The sequence below is a fragment of the Nyctereutes procyonoides genome, unplaced genomic scaffold (assembly GCF_905146905.1).
Source record: "Nyctereutes procyonoides isolate TBG_1078 unplaced genomic scaffold, NYPRO_anot_genome, whole genome shotgun sequence".
In the NCBI taxonomy this organism is placed as follows: domain Eukaryota; kingdom Metazoa; phylum Chordata; class Mammalia; order Carnivora; family Canidae; genus Nyctereutes; species Nyctereutes procyonoides.
In genome coordinates, this window is record NW_026575046.1 from 3,464,585 (window position 1) to 3,485,324 (window position 20,740).

Below are 20,740 nucleotides of genomic sequence, written 5' to 3' on the forward strand. Positions count from 1 at the left end.
ACGTGGGGCTTGATCTCAGGACCCTGGGACCATGACCCAAGCTGAGCGTAAACACTTTACCGACAGCCTAAATATTTTATATTCTATATTAGACCAGGTGCCCCTACATGGCCTAATATAGAAAATAAAATAGTAAATAGAATAATATCATTGTATATTTAATGTCACAAAACATACTAGAAACTATGAAAATAATAAGGATATAATAAGGATATAAAATCAGAAATAGGGGTACCTGTAAGCAGCTAGGTATTGTTTGTAAGAGGAAGTACTTTTTCATATGATGAATGTGAAGCATTAGACATGATGCATAGAGTAGACTCCTTGACCAAAAATGAGCTCCGATTTAGGATTAACAATGTCAGAGATTTCATAGTGATGTTGATGCAAAGGAGCCAGATGTCAGCCTTTTCAGTGCCTGGTGAAGTATCTGTTGATACTTTCCTGATTAATATTTACATGAAGAAACCGAGTATTTTTTCATACCTATTTCTGCCACTAACTTTACCCTAGCACGCTTCAGTCTTAAAGCATTCATTCTTGGCAGCATCAGAGAATGATTATTTCCCATGGAGAAACTCAGATCATTTTCTTTACTCTAAGAGCCAAGGAGAAGCTGATTAGAAAGAGTGTCCTTAATGGGATTTTATAAACAGAACGATCAATCCTCCTGATGATTATTCCCCTTATCTCTCCTGAATTGCCTTGGAAAATTGGCCTTCCCAGAGACTGAAGATTGCATAGAAGGAAAAACAACCATTTAATTTCCAAATGAGATATTAAGAACCTAGATCCTCTCATACATCTCAGGGACATGCATGAGACTGGGCCATTGCAATATTTTACAAGTTTTTATAAGGCAAAGTAAAAATGTAAAAAATCTTAAAGACTCAAATGCTTCAAAGTAGACCACATATATCATATATACACATTTATATATGATGATTGACTATATGTTTTAGGCATATATTTTAAAGAAGAATTAATTGGTTCTGCAGTTTATGACCACCAATCAGAAGTCATTTCCTTCTGAGGGAACTTAAACTAGAAATAAATTGCTCTTTCACTTTCCTTGATTTCTCTCTCCTTAACATTAGTAAATGAGAATCCATCTTTAACTAATTCAGTGAATCTCATCCAAATTTAAATAGCCTATTCTAGAAACAGTACCCACTTGCTGCCTATTAGAATGGGGTGGATGAATAAGATCCTTGCTAGGTGCAGAGGAACACGAGCTATCAGAATCCAGGTATTTTGTTCATGGAAAGCAACATATGTTTAGATCAACGTAATTTTTTTAGAGTCGACCTCCTGCATCTGGTAAACTTTATAATGATTGAGGGTCTTCTCTTTGGACTTGAGTTTTTGAGACCTTAAAAATGAAACAAAACACCAAACGAAACACAACACAGGATTTGTTTACTAGTAATGTTTAACATCTTTTCTTTATCATCACACTGGATTCTAAAAGTCATCTCCATTCATTCATTGTTGTAGGCTTTTACCTCTTTGTGACTCTCAATGAAATACGTAGGGGTAATTTTGGCCACCTCCACACCATCAAATATTATTATCAAGCTGTGCATTCAATATGACAGGAATCTCTTGGTTTGTCTTAGCAGGTCCCTTGGCAACTTAGATGTCGTTTATCTTAACACTAGCCTACTTACTGCTAAGGTACAGGCTGTTTATGTGGACACATGATTTCATGCTTATGATAACCTACTATATATTTAACTATCCCAAGGCAGGGATAATCATTTTGTAGGACTTGTTTACTACAAGGCGGATGGCAGATGGATGGACAGGGATCCAGCTAGAGCCACTAAGGAATGAGAAGATTACTTAAGGTGGAGACAGTGATTTAGAAGCAAATAAATTAATGGAAATGGAAATATTTTAACAATTTAACTTATGTAGAAAATCTGTGGTGCTAAATTGCAAATATAGAAAAACTGGGAAGAAATTATACCATTTTTTCTTGAAGGGTAGGATTATGAATAGCATATAAAGTAACTATTTTGCATTAAAACTACAATAGTATATATATATATATTGGATTAAGATTAGGATTATCATTTTTGCTACTTCTCCAATTTTTGCAAAGCTGTCCAAATACTCATCACCACGTATTTTATTTATTTTATTTATTTTTTTTAATTTATTTTTATTATTTTTTATAATAAATTTATTTTTTATTGGTGTTCAATTTGCCAATTTACATAATAACACCCAGGGCTCATTCCGTCAAGTGCCCCCCTCAGTGCCCGTCACCCATTCACCCCCACCCCCCGCCCTCCTCCCCCTCCACCACCCCTAGTTCGTTTCCCAGAGTTAGAAGTCTTCATGTTCTGTCTCCCTTTCTGATATTTCTCACACATTTCTTCTCCCTTCCCTTATATTTCCCTTCACTATTATTCATATTCCCCAAATGAATGAGAACATACACTGTTTGTCCTTCTTCGATTGACTTACTTCACTCAGCATAATACCCTCCAGTTCCATCCACGTTGAAGCAAATGGTGGGTATTTGTCATTTCTAATGGCTGAGTAACCATGTATTTTAAACTGATCCTCCAGTAATTTCCTATTAATCATTTAGTCCTAGTAATTTATTTAGAACTCTGCTTATGGTTGTACTTTCTATAGTTACCATATTTTTTAATCTAAAAATAGCATATCAAATACAGTATATCAGGGATGGTGAAATCTATTCATCTAAAGCTTGTTTTTGGTGAGATAGTGGAGGGAAAATGACTAAAGAAAAAGCTTCAGGAGCGCCTGGGTGGCTCATTCTAGGTATCTGCCTTCAGCTTGGGTCGTGATCTCAGGGTCCTGAGATGGAGGCCTGAATTGGTCTCCCTGCTCAGTGGGGAGTCTGCTTTTTCCTCTCCTTCTGCCCCTCACCCCCATTTATGCTCTCTCTATCAAATAAATAAATAATTTTAAAAAAATAAAGGATGAAAATTTCCTAAGCCATTGAATTACCACTGAAAGCAAAAACATGAAATGTCTGTTTAATAGATTTTTTTTGTGTTTTTTAAAAAACATATTTGTTTGAGAGAGAGAGAGAGCATGAGAGGGAGAGGGAGAAGAGGGTCCCCTGAGCCCCATATGGAGTTTGATCCCAGGACCCCAGGATCATGACCTAAGTCAAAGGCAGATGCTTAAATGACTGAGCCACCTAGGCACAAAATGTACATTTTTCCTGCCTTAAAACAAAACAAAAACGGATACAAAATAACTCCACACATATGAGGCATTGCTTATGAACTTGATAGAAGGTATTGTTGATGAGAATAAGAATCTTTTTCCAGTTCTATATTAAAATACCAACCGTTTGTGCTTTTAGGTCTTTCTTACTCTATTCTGACACCATTCAGACTGAACAGTGATCAAAACACTCAAGCTAAATAAAATTATTGAGGAGAGTTCTTCCTTTTAGAGCTATCTGAAGAGGCTTTGGAAGGGAAGTCTGATAATTTGCTCTGCTCACACATTATCGACTCCATAAATTTTGCCTCACCAAGATATACTGTGTAGGGCATAGAATTTATAATTTAAATATAGTTTATTTCATTTAACAAAACTGCAGAACTACTTCAACCTTCTAGTTTTGGAAAAATGTAAGTATGGATTATCAGTTTAGCGTTTAATAGGTAAGCAGGAGACAGAGGTATTCTACTGGAGATTACTAATATAATATTTATGTTTGGGAAGAAATATTTCAGGAACACCATCAATTTTTTTTTTTTTTTTGCATTTTCACAGATTTTGCCTTGGGTTTAATTCTCTAGACAAGTTCAGTTGTGGTTCAAGCTCTGTGAGTCACAAACACAAACTTCCATATCAGCTCACACTTATCAAATGCTATGATTAGTATTACCAAATTTAGTAAACTGAAATTATTTTCGATAGAGAATGTGTCGGTTATTGCGTGGGACATGCTTAGTTAAGAAATTACAATTTGATTGAAACTGGAATTTAATTAGGTGTCCTGAGTTTTATCTAGCAATGTTAACTATGACACAGTCATGACAATCAGAGTCGCTAATTAAATATAGCAGAAACACATAATGACTGCAAATACAACATGGGTATGTATTGACAAATCTCAACTATAAAAAAGAAATTGCTGGAATCAACAATGTATGGCATACACAGAAGATAATTAAATATGATTCAGTGTAAGATATTTATTTCTCTAACCTTAAGCCATCCAAACATTCCTGGGATCATCCTACTTGTGGTGTGCTCTGTTTTACTGGAATGGTGCTTAGAATGATTCTGTAGATATTCAGAAATAAGGTTGCTTAATATTTTTCTATTGGTTTATCAGGTTTTTGTGTTCACGTGTTCAGTGTCTGAGGACTCCTATGACAAATTACCACAAACGAGGTGGCTTGACCCAACAGTAATTTATTCTCTCCCAATTCTGCAGACAGAGTCTGAAATTTGCCCGGGCTGACCCGTCTCAGGGCTTTAGGGAATATAATCTGTTCCTCATCCGTCCCAAAGTCTGTGACTTCCCCCGGTATTCCCAGGGAAGATAATACCCCAGCATGATTGGGAATTCAATTTACATTCTAATTCAGCCACTTGTAGGATGAGACCCCAGGTTTGGTGTTCAGAAATTTCCATTCTGCAGCTATGGGCCACAAAGGTAAGGAAAAGACATGGATTTTAGGTAATTGGTGCCACAGCTCTATTGGTTAGATGATGTATTCCCCAATATAATATTCCCTCATTTTAATGTTCAGAATTGTTTGCCGTGATCTCCACACTTGAAGGACAATGCAGTTAAATAAAAAGCCCCTGTCTCACATTTATTTTACTTAGCATCTGCTACATACTGCTCCATGCAGACCTAAAAGTAATTTCCCACACAAAATTTTCCCTGACCCTCTTTCATCTTTGAAAAATTGGCCCTCTTATCTGTGAGCTCATAACAATTTAAGTAAACCTATACTATTAGCATTTGACATCTTGTATTATAATAATGTTTCACATCTACTCCGTTTTCTCTAAGAGAAAGAATATTATCTCATTCATCTTCATATTTCAGGTATCTGGCCTAATTCCTAGTACATGGTGGGTGATTAATAGCTCTTCCTCAACCTCAAATATAGTGATATTTAGAGAACAGAAAAGTGCCATTACATGGTTTACATTCAAAGGATGAAAAATTCTGAATTATTTCCAAAATATGAGTAGCTGACACTTAAGTGCAACCTAAACAATTAACATACATTAACTCATTTAATCATCACAATGCTTCCACGAGTTATTAATTTTTTTTTTCCTATTTACAAGTGAGAAAATCAAGGCGCAGAAAAGTTAAACTTGCCCAGGAACAACAATCGATAAGTGGCATCCGTGGATTTGATCTCGGGCAGTGGGACTCTCTATAGGCCCTGGAGCACTATGCTGTATGCGGCCTGAAATCTTTAGCACATAAATAGTCTAATAGCGCGTTCCAGTTCGGTGGCTGAAGATGAACAGATATTTAGTGGCATATAATGTCCTCGTATCTTTTTAAGTATTTGTTATAACACTGAAAATGAATCGATAACTTCATTAATTATAATTTCATTAATTCTGGCTACCAGAACTCTGAGTGCCTTCATCATTTTCCTTAATTCAAAAACTCACAGAGCTAAGAAAATTAAATGCTTTTCATACAAAATCCTCTATTTCTTCTGTGCCTATAGAAGGGCTTATTCTGGTATAATTTTAACTTCTCCAGCCACTGGGGCTTCTCTTACTTTTCTTTAATTACTGCTCACTATCCTAATGCAGTTCACTGTCAATGAGTTGACTCCAATTTTCATTTTAAATTTTAGTTTCTTAATTTCATCCTATTATTCCTAGTAATTACTTTTACATATCATTGCTCTCTCTAACTTATAAAATACTTTTTCCTCTTTAATATTAACATATTTCACATTACTGGAGATAGTTCTCATTCCCATCAATCATTTTCCTGCCAGCTCTACATATTTGGGACTTTTTAATTGTTTCTCATTAATCACGTCTACTTTTCATTAAATCACACTGGTATATTCTTCCTCAGGACTTACACAACCATAAGTAGAAAGATACTGAAAACAGCATTCAGTCAAGTTGCTCTGAATCAATTCTTGGAGTTCAAGAAGCTTGTAAATTTATTTTTTCTTTTCTTTTCTTTTTTCTTTCTTTTCTTTTTTCTTTCTTTCTTTCTTTCTTTCTTTCTTTCTTTCTTTCTTTCTTCTCTTTCTTTTCTTCTTTCTTTTTCTTCTTCCTTTCTTTCTTTATCTTTCTTTCTTTCCAAATGCCCACACATATGAAAACTTGCCAATGGTCTATGGATATGAATAGCTTAACTCATCAAGATGTTTCAATAGATTATCAATTTCCAACTAATGTACTAAATTATATTATAGAAATATATGTATAAGAAACAATTAACATCCAAAGTAGTTTCAGCTGATATCTATCATTTCATGGCCATACCTCTCTACAAATAATAAGAACAAAGTTGCCTCAAAGCAGTCCTCTGACAAAAGTCATTTCAAATATAGTGATAGATTTCACTGAATTGAAATGTGGAATCCTCTCTTAGCTCCTGGTTGAAGCGGAACTATTTCCCAGAATAAAAATAGTGGCTTGAATGATTTTTTTTAAAGATGTATTTATTTATTTACTAATGACATACAGAGAGAGAAGAGGCAGAGACACAGGCAGAGGGAGAAGCAGGCTCCATGCAGGGAGCCCGATGTGGGACTCGATTGCACCCTGAGCTGAAGGCAGATGCTCAACTGCTGAGCCACCGAGGTGTCCCTGAATTTTTTGATAGTAAAATTCCTAGCGAATGGTCAGGGTTTTTTATATTTATTTTATTTTTTATTTTTTATTTATTATTATTATTTATAATGGTCAGGTTTTATAAATATTAGTAGAATTAGAAACATTTCTTCTTCTTTTTTAAAGATATATATATATATATATATATATATATATATATATATGTGTGATTTTTTTTTTTTTTTGAGAGAGAGAGAGAGAGAGAGAGCAAGCAATGGGGAGGAGGGACAGAGGGAGAGAAAGTCTTAAGCAGACTCCACGCTGGGTGTGGAGCCCCAATGTGAGGCTCACTCCCAAGACCTTAAAATCATGATCTGAGCAGAAACCAATAGTCCAGTACGATACTTAACTGACGTCACCACCCAGGTGCTCCAGAAACCTGTTTCTTCTTGAAAACAAAGTGTGTCCATGCGTTTGTTTCTATGGGCATTTGCAATAGGTTGGGGTGTCTTATTCATTGTGCTTTGTGGCTCAGAGCTCCAAAACTTTAAAAATCCAATGGCAAGGAACAATCTGATTCTTACTTTATCAGTCAATGCAAGGCAAAGATATAATCAAGAAAAAAAAAATCAATAAACATAATCCACTAAACAACCAGAAATGTGGTTATTTGGAATAGATCTAGTATGGTTATAATTAAACATATTTCATTTTTTTTTCTCATAGGATTAATTTAAACTTTAAAAGAATGCTTCTATAAGTTTTTATGTTTATGTTATGGTCCATCTCAAATCATTGTTAAATAAAACTATGGTGATCTTTTTACACACTGAATAGTATGAAGATTAAAAAAGCATAAGGCTTTTAGTTGCAAAATTATTTAGCTAGATAGAGATACACTTATTGCATAGGTAGATATATGTCCAAGGGAATTATCAGTGCATTCACAGTGAATTAATTAGAATGAGGCCTTCCTACTCTATCAGATCTAGTAGATTTAAGAGGGATATAGAATTACTATATTTTCTATAGTGAGAAGTTAGTGAAATGTTTACTCCAATGTGCAAAATAGAAAAGATAATCCAAAGAAGGATATTTGTGACTGAAACACACCTAGAAACATGAAACTACAAAGATAATATTAAACTTGAACTTTGAAAAAAATGTTTTAGAGAAGAAGGAAAGAGAAGATTACCAAACACATGGATGATAACATGCATTATGTGGCAAAATTCATATACACAGAATATTTTTGTATGCCTATCAGTGAATTAGATAACATTAAGAAAAAGGAGGGCACAATAATAACTACATGGAGTGGTCTGAAAAGTATAATTAAAATTTGGTGCAAATAGAGGAAAAAGCAAGAGAGGAAGAAAAGTAGAAGTTGAGGAATCATTGTAATTTTTAGGCAGACACAGCTTAGATCAAAACTTTCATCCTATTTTATCCATTTTTTTTCAGTAGTTATCTTATAAAGCACTTAAATAAGAAAAGAGCAGATTCAAAGACTTGAACTAATGCCGTAAGTGTCTCTATAGCAGGACCAAACGTTGTATTTCCTCCGACAGTAAAGATCATATTTCCCACTACCCTTCACTGACTTGAAGATCAAACTTAAGTGTACGGGCTTAAGATAAGAGACACTGTCTATGTATTTAAACACACTTGAAGAAAGAAAATGATAGTACAGATGATATTTGCTGAGAGTCAGGAGAGCCAATAGGGTTGGATCCTTGAATTGAAAAGAAAACAAATGGAATGAGTCCTATAAAGAGGGAACATTTACATGGAGGCCACAGAAGAGAATCTGAGAAGGCCACATTACCAGCAACAGAGGTTCCTACCAGAGGAATGAGTGCATCAACTTGCATTCATCCTTATCTTTTTTTCCACCATTTCCACCCAGTCAGGCTCCATTAAACAATGAATGAAAGTTATCAGAGTGTATTTACAATGTACCTCACCATGGACCGGTGAATTCAAGTTGGCAATTTTCTGATAAAGGAATCATAAGGACAGGAATGAGCAGGTGCTCCGCAAGCCGATTTAGAAAGCAGTGCTGAGTTTGATCTTTGGGGAGATTAGCAGTCGTGCCTTGCTGCCTAAGGTGAGCTGCCTCAGAGATTAAGTAAAGGACAGATTTTAAAGGACCTTTTGATCCGTTTCCTGCCACCTCTTAAAAGTTAAAATGCACTGAGTCGCATAGTGTATTCTTCAAATTGCAATTATTTGCAACGCATGATATGTAGCAAAATAAAGTCACTCAGATTAATAACCTTAATCTGAAGGACTGAAAAGTTAGATGGACGGAAACAGGAACACATTTTGGAAGAAGTGCAAACTGGATTAAGACATAAATTCATGGAAAAACAGTGGAAGACAATTTGATCTCATTAATTGTGGAGATTATTTTGAATATATTGCACTACCATTTACACAATTGAAACAATTCTCATCTTGAAAATAATGATTGTATGATAATTAAATATATGGTCATACATATGCACATAAGCTGTTTTGCCTTTGTTTTTTACAGACATCATCAAATTAATTGAGGCCATGCGGGATGCTAAAATCCCCATTGTTCTTAATCCCATGATATATACTTGCATTTCAGATCCTTCTGTAGTCAAACCATCCATCACCCTAACTTTCTGCAAATATGCTGTAACCTCCTACTTTATAAAGACCACAGTGCTCAATAGGCAAGGGCTGCTCCCCTCTCCCACTTCCCCACACCAGCTGGAGCATTACAAACTTACCTGCAACCATTTACTTTGCACTCTTGTTTGATTCTCAGGGAAGGAGTCAGATCATCATGGGTTATTCCTTTTCACTTATGACTAAATCCTATTCAGGGTTATCTCTACCCTAGTCTGTCTTTTTATATCAATTATCCTTTCTTTCCTTAGCTCAGTTTTTGTCTCTACTGACCTTTTAGTCGTCTGCATAGAAACACATTCAGCCTCTCCACTTATAATTAAAATACTAATTTTATAATGTTCTCATTTATTTGTTTTTGGTTTTATTTTTTAAGATTTTATTTATTTATTTATTTGAGAGAGAGAGAGAGAGAGAGAGAGAGAGAGAGAACATGAGCAGAGGGAGAGGGACAAGCAGACTCCATCCCAGGACCCCGAGATCAGGACCTGAGCCAAAGCCAGATGCTAAACCTATGAAGCTACCCAGGTGCCCTTCTCTTTTATTTGTTTTATAACATTTCTCATTAAAATTTCAGGAAAGAAACATTAAAATGAGAAGTATTTTAGGTGAAGACATCAATATTTTTCATAGGTTAGTGATGACTACTGTTCTGTAACTATTTACACCCTCTAAAATCTACTTTGCAGGTCCCTTTTGAAGGAACTAAAAAACAAGTTAAGCCTCAATTGTAATCAACATAAAATGATATTAGAAGAATTAATACAATTTTATACAGATCAAATAGAAAAATATATACAAAACACACAAGTAAATAATTGTGTAGATAGATGATAGATAGATGACAGATTATTTCAACATCTACAGGAGCACATCAGAATAAAATTTCTCAGCCTGTATTTTGAATATATTCTACAGTAGAATCATCTGGAGTTTTTGTTAAAAAAAAAGGCCAATTCTTCAGGCCCACTTCAGTCTTTCTGAGAAAAAAAAAAGTAAAGCCCAGGGATCTGAACGTTCCTAGATTTCCAAGCTGAAATTATTCAACATTTAAGGCACACTGCATTAGGAGACATATTTAAATCCTTTGTTGATAATTTTCTATGTTCCATTTCATTTTTATAAGGACATAAAAATATTGTACTCCTAAAATAAAAAAAAAATGATAGATAGATTTAGTCCACTAACAAATTCTTCACAATAAAAAGAGTCAGGGGGTTAATAGTTCCACTAAAGCTATATTGATGAATCCATGATTCATCATTCAAACAAAACCTTGTCTCCCAGTGAGTGTTAGCTAACATGATAAAGATTTTTACGCTAGTTAGAAAAACTCTTGATGTTACTTAGGTTAGTACAACACAGAGGAATGGCACTAACAGAATCATGGCAATCATGATAAAGCTGTTATCTGAAAACAAAAATGGTGGGCACATTCATGGTATACTCTACGTTAGATCTTCCCACAAAATATATATATATATATTTTTTTCTAAGAGCAGCTCCAAAATAGTAGACATAGCCAATAAAAAAGGAAATATTTTATCATTTTAGTGAGCTGACAATATGGATTATTCATACCAACATGGATCATTCATGGAAAAATGGGTAAATTGACTAAATCAGAGAAAAGTATGTTCTTTTTACCTTTTTTAAAGAAAGGATCCCTTCTCTGGTCTCTTTGTCAGTGGATATGGAGAATATTCCAATACCATCACCATTAATGATGGAGTAAGTCATGTCAGCATTTGAACCAGTGTCTGCATCGTTTGCTTTGATTTTCCCAACAGCTGAACCAACTTGAGCTGATTCAGGAACATACAGCTGATAATGCTCTGAAAAAGATTTCATATTAAAATTATTTGATGATACTATAGTTCACAAAAAATAGTTTTACAAGAAAAATACATGAAACTGTTTAGACCACGCATTCAAATGAACATCATATTAAGTAGTATATAAAATGGATGTGCTTTTGATTTTTAAATATTAGTAAATTGATTAGTAGTGAAATACTAGACTAACATAAACTTTAAAATATATGTAAAATAACCTACATGAAAAAAATTGTAGATATCTTAATATAAAGTATTTTATTAGCTCTACATCCCTCAGCAATAGAAAAAAAGATAAGGGAGAGCAAATTTGCATTCTTATGTTGAGCAAAAACTAAATTACTTAAGTATTAGTGTAATACCCAATGCATTTCTCCTTCCAAGAAGCATGTGAAATTAAAAATATGAGTTCAAAAACTTGAAATTCAAAATTTAAAATTCAAATCAATAATAGATAAAAGAATATAGCATATTTGTAAATATGATTATTATTCCAATCAACAAACTTAAGTTTAGTAAAATGTATAGGTTCCTGAAAAAAAGAGACAGTAAATGTATTTATGCACTTAATTAACATGTATTCTAGGTCAGCTTCTGGAAACATTTTGAAGTGGTTTTATATAATAAAGTCATAAATAAAATAAAATTATTAAAATTAATAAAAAGATGTGGTTTTTGTATACAATGGAATATTCCACAGCCATTAGAAATGATAAATACCCACCATTTGCTTCGATGTGGATGGAACTGGAGGGTATTATGCTGAGTGAAATAAGTCAATCGGAGAAGGACAAACATTATATGGTCGCATTCACTTGGGGAATATAAAAAATAGTGAAAGGGAATAAAGGGGAAAGGAGAAAAAAATAAGTGGGAAATAACAGAAAGGGAGACAGAATATGAAAGACTCCTAACTCTGGGAAACAAACTAGGGGTGGTGGAAGGGGAGGAGGGCGGGGGGTGGGGGTGACTGGGTGACGGGCACTGAGGTGGGCACTTGACGGGATGAGCACTGGGTGTTATTCTATATGTTGGCAAATTGAACACCAATAAAAATAAATTTATTTAAAAATTTAAAAAATAAAATTAATAAAAATAATGACAAAATTAAAGAATGAGAAAGATAAATACAATGACTTCATAAGATGATGTAGTATTTGTGTTTGAGTTAATTTTTAGACTATATATATTAAAACACTGTTGATTATATAAATCTCAAGACATCATATGCAGAAATATATTTTTCAGCATGTCCTGATACTATATGTTTACATTGAACAATTTAAAAAAATTCAGTTTGTTCTGATACTAAATTCAGAGAGAGCTCATAAATCTTCCCTTATAGAAAGTTGTGAAATACATATTAAGAAGCATAAATGTTCATTACCAAGTGTTTTCCTGACAAATGAAGAACATATCTATTAAAACAATTTATTTGTCATAGAAATTCTCAAATAAAAACATAAGTAGCAGGAACCTTGAATTAAAGTGTAATTGTATAAGAGTTTCAACCAAGACTAAATGGTGATTTAACACTATGCATGGATACAATTAGACTATATAGATAAGTGAATGTGGAACCTGTATGAAAATAATTTCCTAAAACAATATTTTGTTAGATATGGTATGATAATATTTTTAAATTAATATACCTGGTACATATATGGATTACTCAAATTTATTCCAAAGATACAATTGTATGTTTTAAAGTGCTATATTGGATACTAAAGATTGATTTATATATCTGTGTTGATTCATTACTCAACAGAGATTTTCTCAGTTCTCTGTGATGAACATTTGTGATGTTACCTGACATTAATTTTTACTTCACCAGTCCTCACGAACTTAGCATCTCCTGGGTAGACCTCCTCTGGGAAACACATGTTCCCTTAACCATAATCATGTATTTTTATCAGGATTTGTCATATTGCTAAACATTCTGCCCATCCTGATATATTTAATTGACCTCTGAAGGGTGTGAGGCCCCAATTTCTACAAGACTCCACCTTTCTGCTTGAAGTTGATTTGTGAAAGAGTAGGCAGTTGATTCACAATGATCCAAAGAGAGTATATTCCCCATAATATTGGAACTGGAACTAGGAAAGAACTTGAGTCTCTCTTTAGTGGCAAAACTATGAAATGTTGGAAGGGGCTTCTAACGGGAGTCATATTTCCAAAATTCATGTTGAAGTACCTAATCTCAGGGCACAAATTTAATATCAGGAAAAAAGCCATAACTTTTAGAATCTCTGTAATTATCAAAATGTTCCCAGGCAGTTATGTATAAAATAGGACATTGTTCTGTAAAAGAAAGAGAGAGAGAGAGAGAGAGAGAGAGAGAGAGAGAGAGAGAGAAATAAATTACAACATATCTCTCTCTTTTTTTTTTTTTTCCCTGAAGTAGAAAGGATAGGATGCCAAGTTTCTGGTTGCTAAGGTCTCTAAGTTGCAGCTCAACTTTCCACAAATTTGTAAGCCTCCCAAAGGACTGATAACACATTTGTAAACAAAAGAAGTCTCCGTTCACAGAGACAAATAAGCAAATCACAGAATTATTTTGGTGGTAATGTTACAAAGTCGGTTGTTTTTACAAAGAAAATTGCAAAAAACTGTGTAAGTTGGTCATAAATGACTCATGTTCCAGAAAACATCTAGGTCCCATCTTATAAGAGAAACCATACCCCTGGAAGAGGATCCTAATACTTACTGATACATTCTAAGAACTGCAAGTATATTATGTCTTTCCCATTCATTATGTCCCATTAGACAAATAAGAGCATATTAGTATTTCAACTTACACACTTCTAGAAAGTTGAAAATTTTTGAGTTGTAAATTGCATTTAACATGTCACCTAATGGGTAGCCTGGGTGGCTCAGCGGTTTAGCTCCAGCTTTGGCCCAGGGCGTGATCCTGGATACCCTGGATCAAGTCCTATGTCAGGCCCCCTGCATGGAGCCTGCTTCTCCCTCTGCCTGTGCCTCTGACTCTCTCTCTCTCTCTGTGTGTGTGTGTGTGTCTCTCATGAATAAATAAATAAAATCTTTTAAAAAAAAGTCACCTAATAACTAGAAATAGCTGATAAGATTTATTTATAAATCAAAAGACATTTAGGGGGATCCCTGGGTGGCGCAGCGGTTTGGCGCCTGCCTTTGGCCCAGGGCGCGATCCTGGAGACCCGGGATCGAATCCCACGTCGGGCTCCCGGTGCATGGAGCCTGCTTCTCCCTCTGCCTATGTCTCTGCCTCTCTCTCTCTCTGTGTGTGTGATTATCATAAAATAAATAAAAATTTTTAAAAAAGGAAAAACAAAAGACATTTAGGATATTTTTTAGAACTTCCAAGGACTTAATCAAGAGCCAGGCCCTAAAAAATGCTATAAATTCCAGGAGAATAAATACGGTGAGGCTCCTCAGGAAAACACACACCAAATATATTATATATATTATATTATATGTATTTATGTATCTATTTTACATATATAAAATACCAAAATATATGCCAAATATATATTTATATATATTTAAATATATACATATTTATTTATTTAAAATAGGTATAGAAGAATGGTACCTGAACATAATAAAGCCCATAACAATAAGCTCATAGCTTAAAAATCATACCCAATGATGAAAAATTACAAAGCTTCCTTCTAAGATCTGGATGAAGACAAGAATGCCCAATATTTCCACTTCTAATCAAAACAGTACGGGGAAGTTCTACCCAGAGAAATTAGAAAGAAAAAAAAAAGAGGAATCCAGTTACAGAGGAAGAAGCAATATTATCTGTTAACAGATGTCAAGATCTTATAGGTAGAAATCCTTAAAGACTCAAAAAAAATAGTATTAGAATAAACAAATTCAGTAGAGTTATGGGATACAAAATCAAAACACAAAAATCAGCTGTGTCTCTTTACACTAATAAACCATCCAAAAAGGAAATCCAGAGAAAAGTCCAGCTTGCAATAGCATTAAAAAGAATAACATGCTAAAAAAAGAAACTTAACCCATGAGGTGGAGTGACTGTGTGCTAGAAAATGCAAAACATTGATGAAAGAAATTAAAGGAGATGTGAATAAAGGAAAGACATCCTATGTTTAAGGATTAGAAGACTTAATATTGTTAAAAGGCCCATACTACTTAAAGCCATCGACTAGGTCAATGCTACGCATTGCAATCACAATTCCAATGGTGCTTTTTCACTGAAATAGACATAATATCTCAGAATATGGAACTACAAAGGATGCAGAATCAATGAAACATTTGAGAAAAAAAAGCACAAAACTAGAAGCTTCAAGCTTCCTGATTTTAAAATATATTACAAGGCTACAGTAATTAAAACAGTATGCCACAGCATAAAGACAGACATATGGCCCAATGGAACAGAATAGAGAGCCCAGAAGTAAACCCAACCTTGCAAGGGCAGCTGAACATTGGTAAGAGTTTCAAGAGTAAACAATGGGAAAAACAGTTTCTTCATCAAATGGTATTGGGAAAACTAGATATGCATATGCGAAAAAAAAAACCTGAAATTGGACCTCTACATTACAGTATGCATATATATATATATGCATATAAACAATTTAAGTTGTTTCATTTTGATATATATATATATATATATATATATATATATATATATATAGTTTGAAAATATAAAATTCCTAAAAGAAAACATAGGGAAAATCTTCTTGACATTAGCTTGCAATTGTTTTTTGGATGTGACATCAAAAACTCAGGCATTGTGGGATGACTGGGTAGCTCAGTGGTTGAGCACCCGCCTCTGTCTCGGGGCGTGATCCGTGGTCTCAGGATCGATTCCCACATTGGGCTCCCTGCCTGGAGCCTGCTTCTCCCTCTGCCTGGGTCTCTGCCTCTCTCTCTCTCACTCTGTCTCTGTCTCTCTCATGAATAAATAAATATGATCTTAAAAAAAAAAAAAAAAAAAAAAAAAAAAAAAAACCTCAGGCACCAAAAGCAAAAAATGGGTGGGTGGATCCATACCAAACTAAAAAACTAGTGTACTGCATAGGAGACAATCAACAGAATGAAAAGGGATCCTAAGAATGGGAGAATATACTTGCAAACCATAAATCTGATAAGGGGTTCATCTCCATAATACATAAAGAATTTACAGTCAATAGCAAAAAGTAAATAAAAAATAAATAAATAAGCCCAATTATAAAACTGGCAAAAGATTTAAGAAGACATTTCTCCAAAGAAGACCTACAAATCGCCAACAATTGTATAAAAAAATGTTCAACATCATTAATTATCAAGGAAATGAAAATCAAAACTACATTTAGAGATCACCTCATACCTGGTGGAATGACTATTATCAAAACACAAAAGATAAAAAAAAATGTTAGTGGTCTTGTGGAGAAATTGGAACCCTTGTACACTGTTGCTGGGGAGGTAAAATGGTGCAGCAGCTATGAAAAAGTTTGGAGCTTCCTCAAAAAACTTAAAAAAAAAAAAAAGAACTACTATAGGATCTAGCAATTCTACTGCTGGGTACATATCTCAAAGAACTGAAATTAGTATCTCCAAGAAATGTCTCTATTACCATGTTCATTGTAGCATTATTCCAAGGCCAAGATATGGAAACGACTCAAGTTGCCATCAATAGATGAATCAATAAAGAGAATGAATAAACTACTAGCAATTTGGAAAATAAAACCTCTGTGTGTGTGTGTGTGTGTGTGTGTGTGTGTGTGTGTGTGTAAAAGGTGATATTTTAGTGAGAGAATTATGGGATTAACAGGAGAGGAAATCAGAATTAGGATAAATGGAGATTAAGTCAATGACTTTTGGATGTCTCTGATAATAAAGATCACAAAGAATATCAAAAACAGACTTGACAAAAAAAAAAAAAAAACAGACTTGCCAGAAATTAAACTATTTTACAGAAACCAAGATCTTTGGGACCAGAGTCCTTTTAAAGGGCCTAGTATACATTTAATGCTTAAGTGTTTTATTAACTTTTGTGTTTACCATAAACACTACATTCACATGTACCGTTGTAACTTTAATTCAACATAATAACTTTATGTGTCACATTTTTTAGTATTGTGTAATTAACTGCGGGAAGAAATAGATTGAGTTATCCTAAAATAAGAAAAATATCAGAAATCCTTCCTCTAAATACTAATTCTAACAAAAATGCAAATACCACTTACAAAGGCATTTACCATATAGAATTACCTTTAAGAATTCTGAAAGCTAAAAAAAAAAAAAAAGGAAAAAAGAATTCTGAAAGCTGAGAGCCAACAGCCCACGAATTATTAGGTATTATCATCTTTGAATAATAATAATTGCATATGAACCTTCATTTACCTATTTTTTATGAGAATTGGCCTTCTTTATAGACTTGAAGAACACTTGGGAGAAACTTTAAAGGGTATGAATTAAGATGTAAATCTTTGACTAACAGCCTCAACTGGACAGAAGGAGTCAGTTTACTATTTAGGAAAAAAATGCACTTTTATCTAAATAAGATTAACGAAGGTCATAACTCCTAGAATCTTGTAATACACGGTGCATGATCTTTTGCCTTTCATATTATTTTCACTCTGTAATTACTCCCTCTGGGAAAAAAAAATAACCATCTTGGATAATTTATAGCACAGCCTAATCAGCACCTCTATGGTTGCCAAAATATACCTCAGAGTACTCTGCTCAAGTTCATAAAAAGGTTATATGCTATGTAACATTACACATTTGCAAGAGGATGAAAAAGGATGAAAAACCTCGGTGCACTTTCAGACACGCCTCTAAGCATATACACGTATTTGCTCACACATTTTGTGCGACTGTGTAACAAACCCATGTTGTATGGAGGCGTCTGTCCATTCCATTTATGTATTAGTGATAATCAGAGAGAGACAGAGAGATCATGTATTCAATTCTCAGAAATAGATTATATAATAATATTATATTATATTTAAAAATAATATTATATATTATGTAATAATATATAATATGATATATTTTAATATAATTTATTATGTTATCGCTATATCACTATATTATTTATTATATATTATATGTGATATGTATTTATACATAATATAATATATATTATTTATTATATATTATTATTTTTCTCTGTATATATATAGAGAGAGAGAGAAAGAGAGAGATGATAGATGTCTTTCTATATATCCCACATATACTACCTAGGTACAACGTTCTTATACACTTAAAAATTTCATGTCCTAGATATGATCATAGAACTAATTGACATAATGAAAGAGCTGATTTAAACAATATCTGCTAGAAAATAGATCATGAATAAAAAAAATCAAATCATTCAATATTTGTTTTGAAAATGTGGGAATTTATTTTTAAAATTCTTTAGTAAGCAAAGCAGTCATTGTACTGCCTTCTATGTAGTTCTGCTTTTATAAAGTATAATCACATCTAATAATTGTGCAACCCCAGTACACTCATAATAAAGAACTTTGGCTTTATTTATATAAACTGCAAGAGAACAGCCTTAGCTATTGTTGTATTAGTCATCAGCTAGGAAGGATATTCTATCCGAATTGTGTAGCAGTAAAGAGTCTCTGAAAAAAAAAAAAAATCCTTCATGGTAAAACCAATTTCTGTTTTGTTGAGGGTTGAAGTAGTTAATGACTTGATAGGAGATTGTGTGATAAAAAAACGTCCCCCAAACCAACCAAGGTTTCCACATTGACACCAGCATATATTCTGAGGAGATGAGGATAGAGTCACCGATTTAATGGTGTTAGATGAGTTGTTTTCTTTCACTCCTAACTTTAATAATTATTTTAGACTTTCTTTTTTGTTGTTGTTAAGATTTGATTTATTCATTTATTCATGAGAGACACAGAGAGAGAGTCAGAGACACAGACAGGGGGATATGGACACGATCCCAGGACCCTGGGGTCACACCCTGAACCCAAGGCAGACACTCAACTGCTGAGCCACCCGAGGGCCCCTATTTTGATCTTTCTAATATATGTTACCAATATATGTTTAGTTCTGGATAGTGTTTTAATATTAGAATATGTTAAGATGTTTTAAGGCGAGTCCTGAATATTTTCTGTTTCAATCATAAAAGCTTTGTTTCTAAACGTTTATTTTTTATTGGTTGGGAAGTGATGACTACCACTTCACATTTCATAATTTCCCTCCCTGTCCTTTCCCACATATCTGTCTCCTTGTTTATATATATATTTTTCTTTTTCCCTACTTTTGCTATTTTAGATCAGTTTTTAATATTATTGGTTCATTTGATATTCATTGCTTCCAAGACTGATTTTAATTTAGCATTTTCAGTTTTCTAGAACTCCTCATTTATTTCCTATATCTCCTTTTACACATGATCATGGAGTCTGTTTTTATTTGTAATTATTTCAACAAAAATATATTTACATCAGAAACTTTGAGTGCTCTTTTCTTAGTGTATTGAAGTTGTTTGTTTCTGTTCTATTAAAAACAGTAACTTGTTCTAGAAAGTAAGTTGGGTGTTTATCATTGTTCTATCCTCATTCTGTAGAGATGACCTTTCCTTTTATTTCAATAATTTCATATGTTCCTACCTTTTCTGATTTTGATACAAAACCTCATAAATTATACATAATTAGTATAACTATTATTTTTTAAATATTTTATATATTTGAGAGAGAGAGAAAACATGTGAGTGTGTGCGGGGGCTTGGGAAGGACAGAGAATCTCAAGCAGACTCTGAGGTTGAGTGTAGAACCCAAAGCAGGGCTTGATATCAGGACCCAAAAATCCAACCTCAGCCAAACTCAAGAGTTGGATGCTTAATCGAGTCACTCAGGCACCCCTACAACTCTTAAAGTTTTTAAGATACCAGATAACTTGTCATTTCCTGAAATTTATGTCTTTTGTTAAATAATGTACATGTAGTAGTATAACGATCATTTTATGTTTAATGTACGTTTCTTGAATCTTTCCATCTATAAATGCCATGAAATACTCTTGTATTTTCTTTGAAAGCAAAACAGCATATAAGCCATTAATCAATTTGTAAAACTTCAGGATATCAAGGTATCTACTTTCACACTGATGGTCCATCATGACAGTGCCTGCCATTTTCTACATGTGGACATGTACCAGGTCCCAGGGTACACATGGGTGTGCTTCCTGAGTGCTCTGTGAAGTATACTTAATCTATTTGTTAAACCAAATAAATGGATGTTCATATCTGTTTTTCTGCCACATTCCATTTTTTTTTTCTTTAAAAGTTCTTCATTATTTATGAATTTGTACTCACCCATATGGAATGCTTGGTCAACCTAGGTTTGTCAATTTGTTCAGTAAATGTCACTTAGCTTATAGTGGCGTAATTTCAGGTAATAGGAATACAGCAAACAAAACAGACACAAGTCCTCATCCTTATCAAGAGTATTTTTTTTACAAGGGAGAGAAAAAATGAGTGATATACATGGTAAAGAATATATAGTATATGA

General features: G+C 33.6%; 1 protein-coding gene across 4 annotated transcripts in view; it reads right to left on the reverse strand.

The window, feature by feature from the left end:
* CDH18 (cadherin 18) overlaps positions 1–20,740 on the reverse strand; it is a 304,587-nt gene that overhangs the window by 77,304 nt on the left and 206,543 nt on the right. For all 4 annotated transcript variants that reach the window (XM_055325457.1, XM_055325456.1, XM_055325460.1 and 1 more), the window contains exon 5: positions 11,095–11,282. In XM_055325457.1, the coding sequence (XP_055181432.1) occupies positions 11,095–11,282 (188 nt within the window). The remainder of the gene's footprint in view (positions 1–11,094; positions 11,283–20,740) is intronic.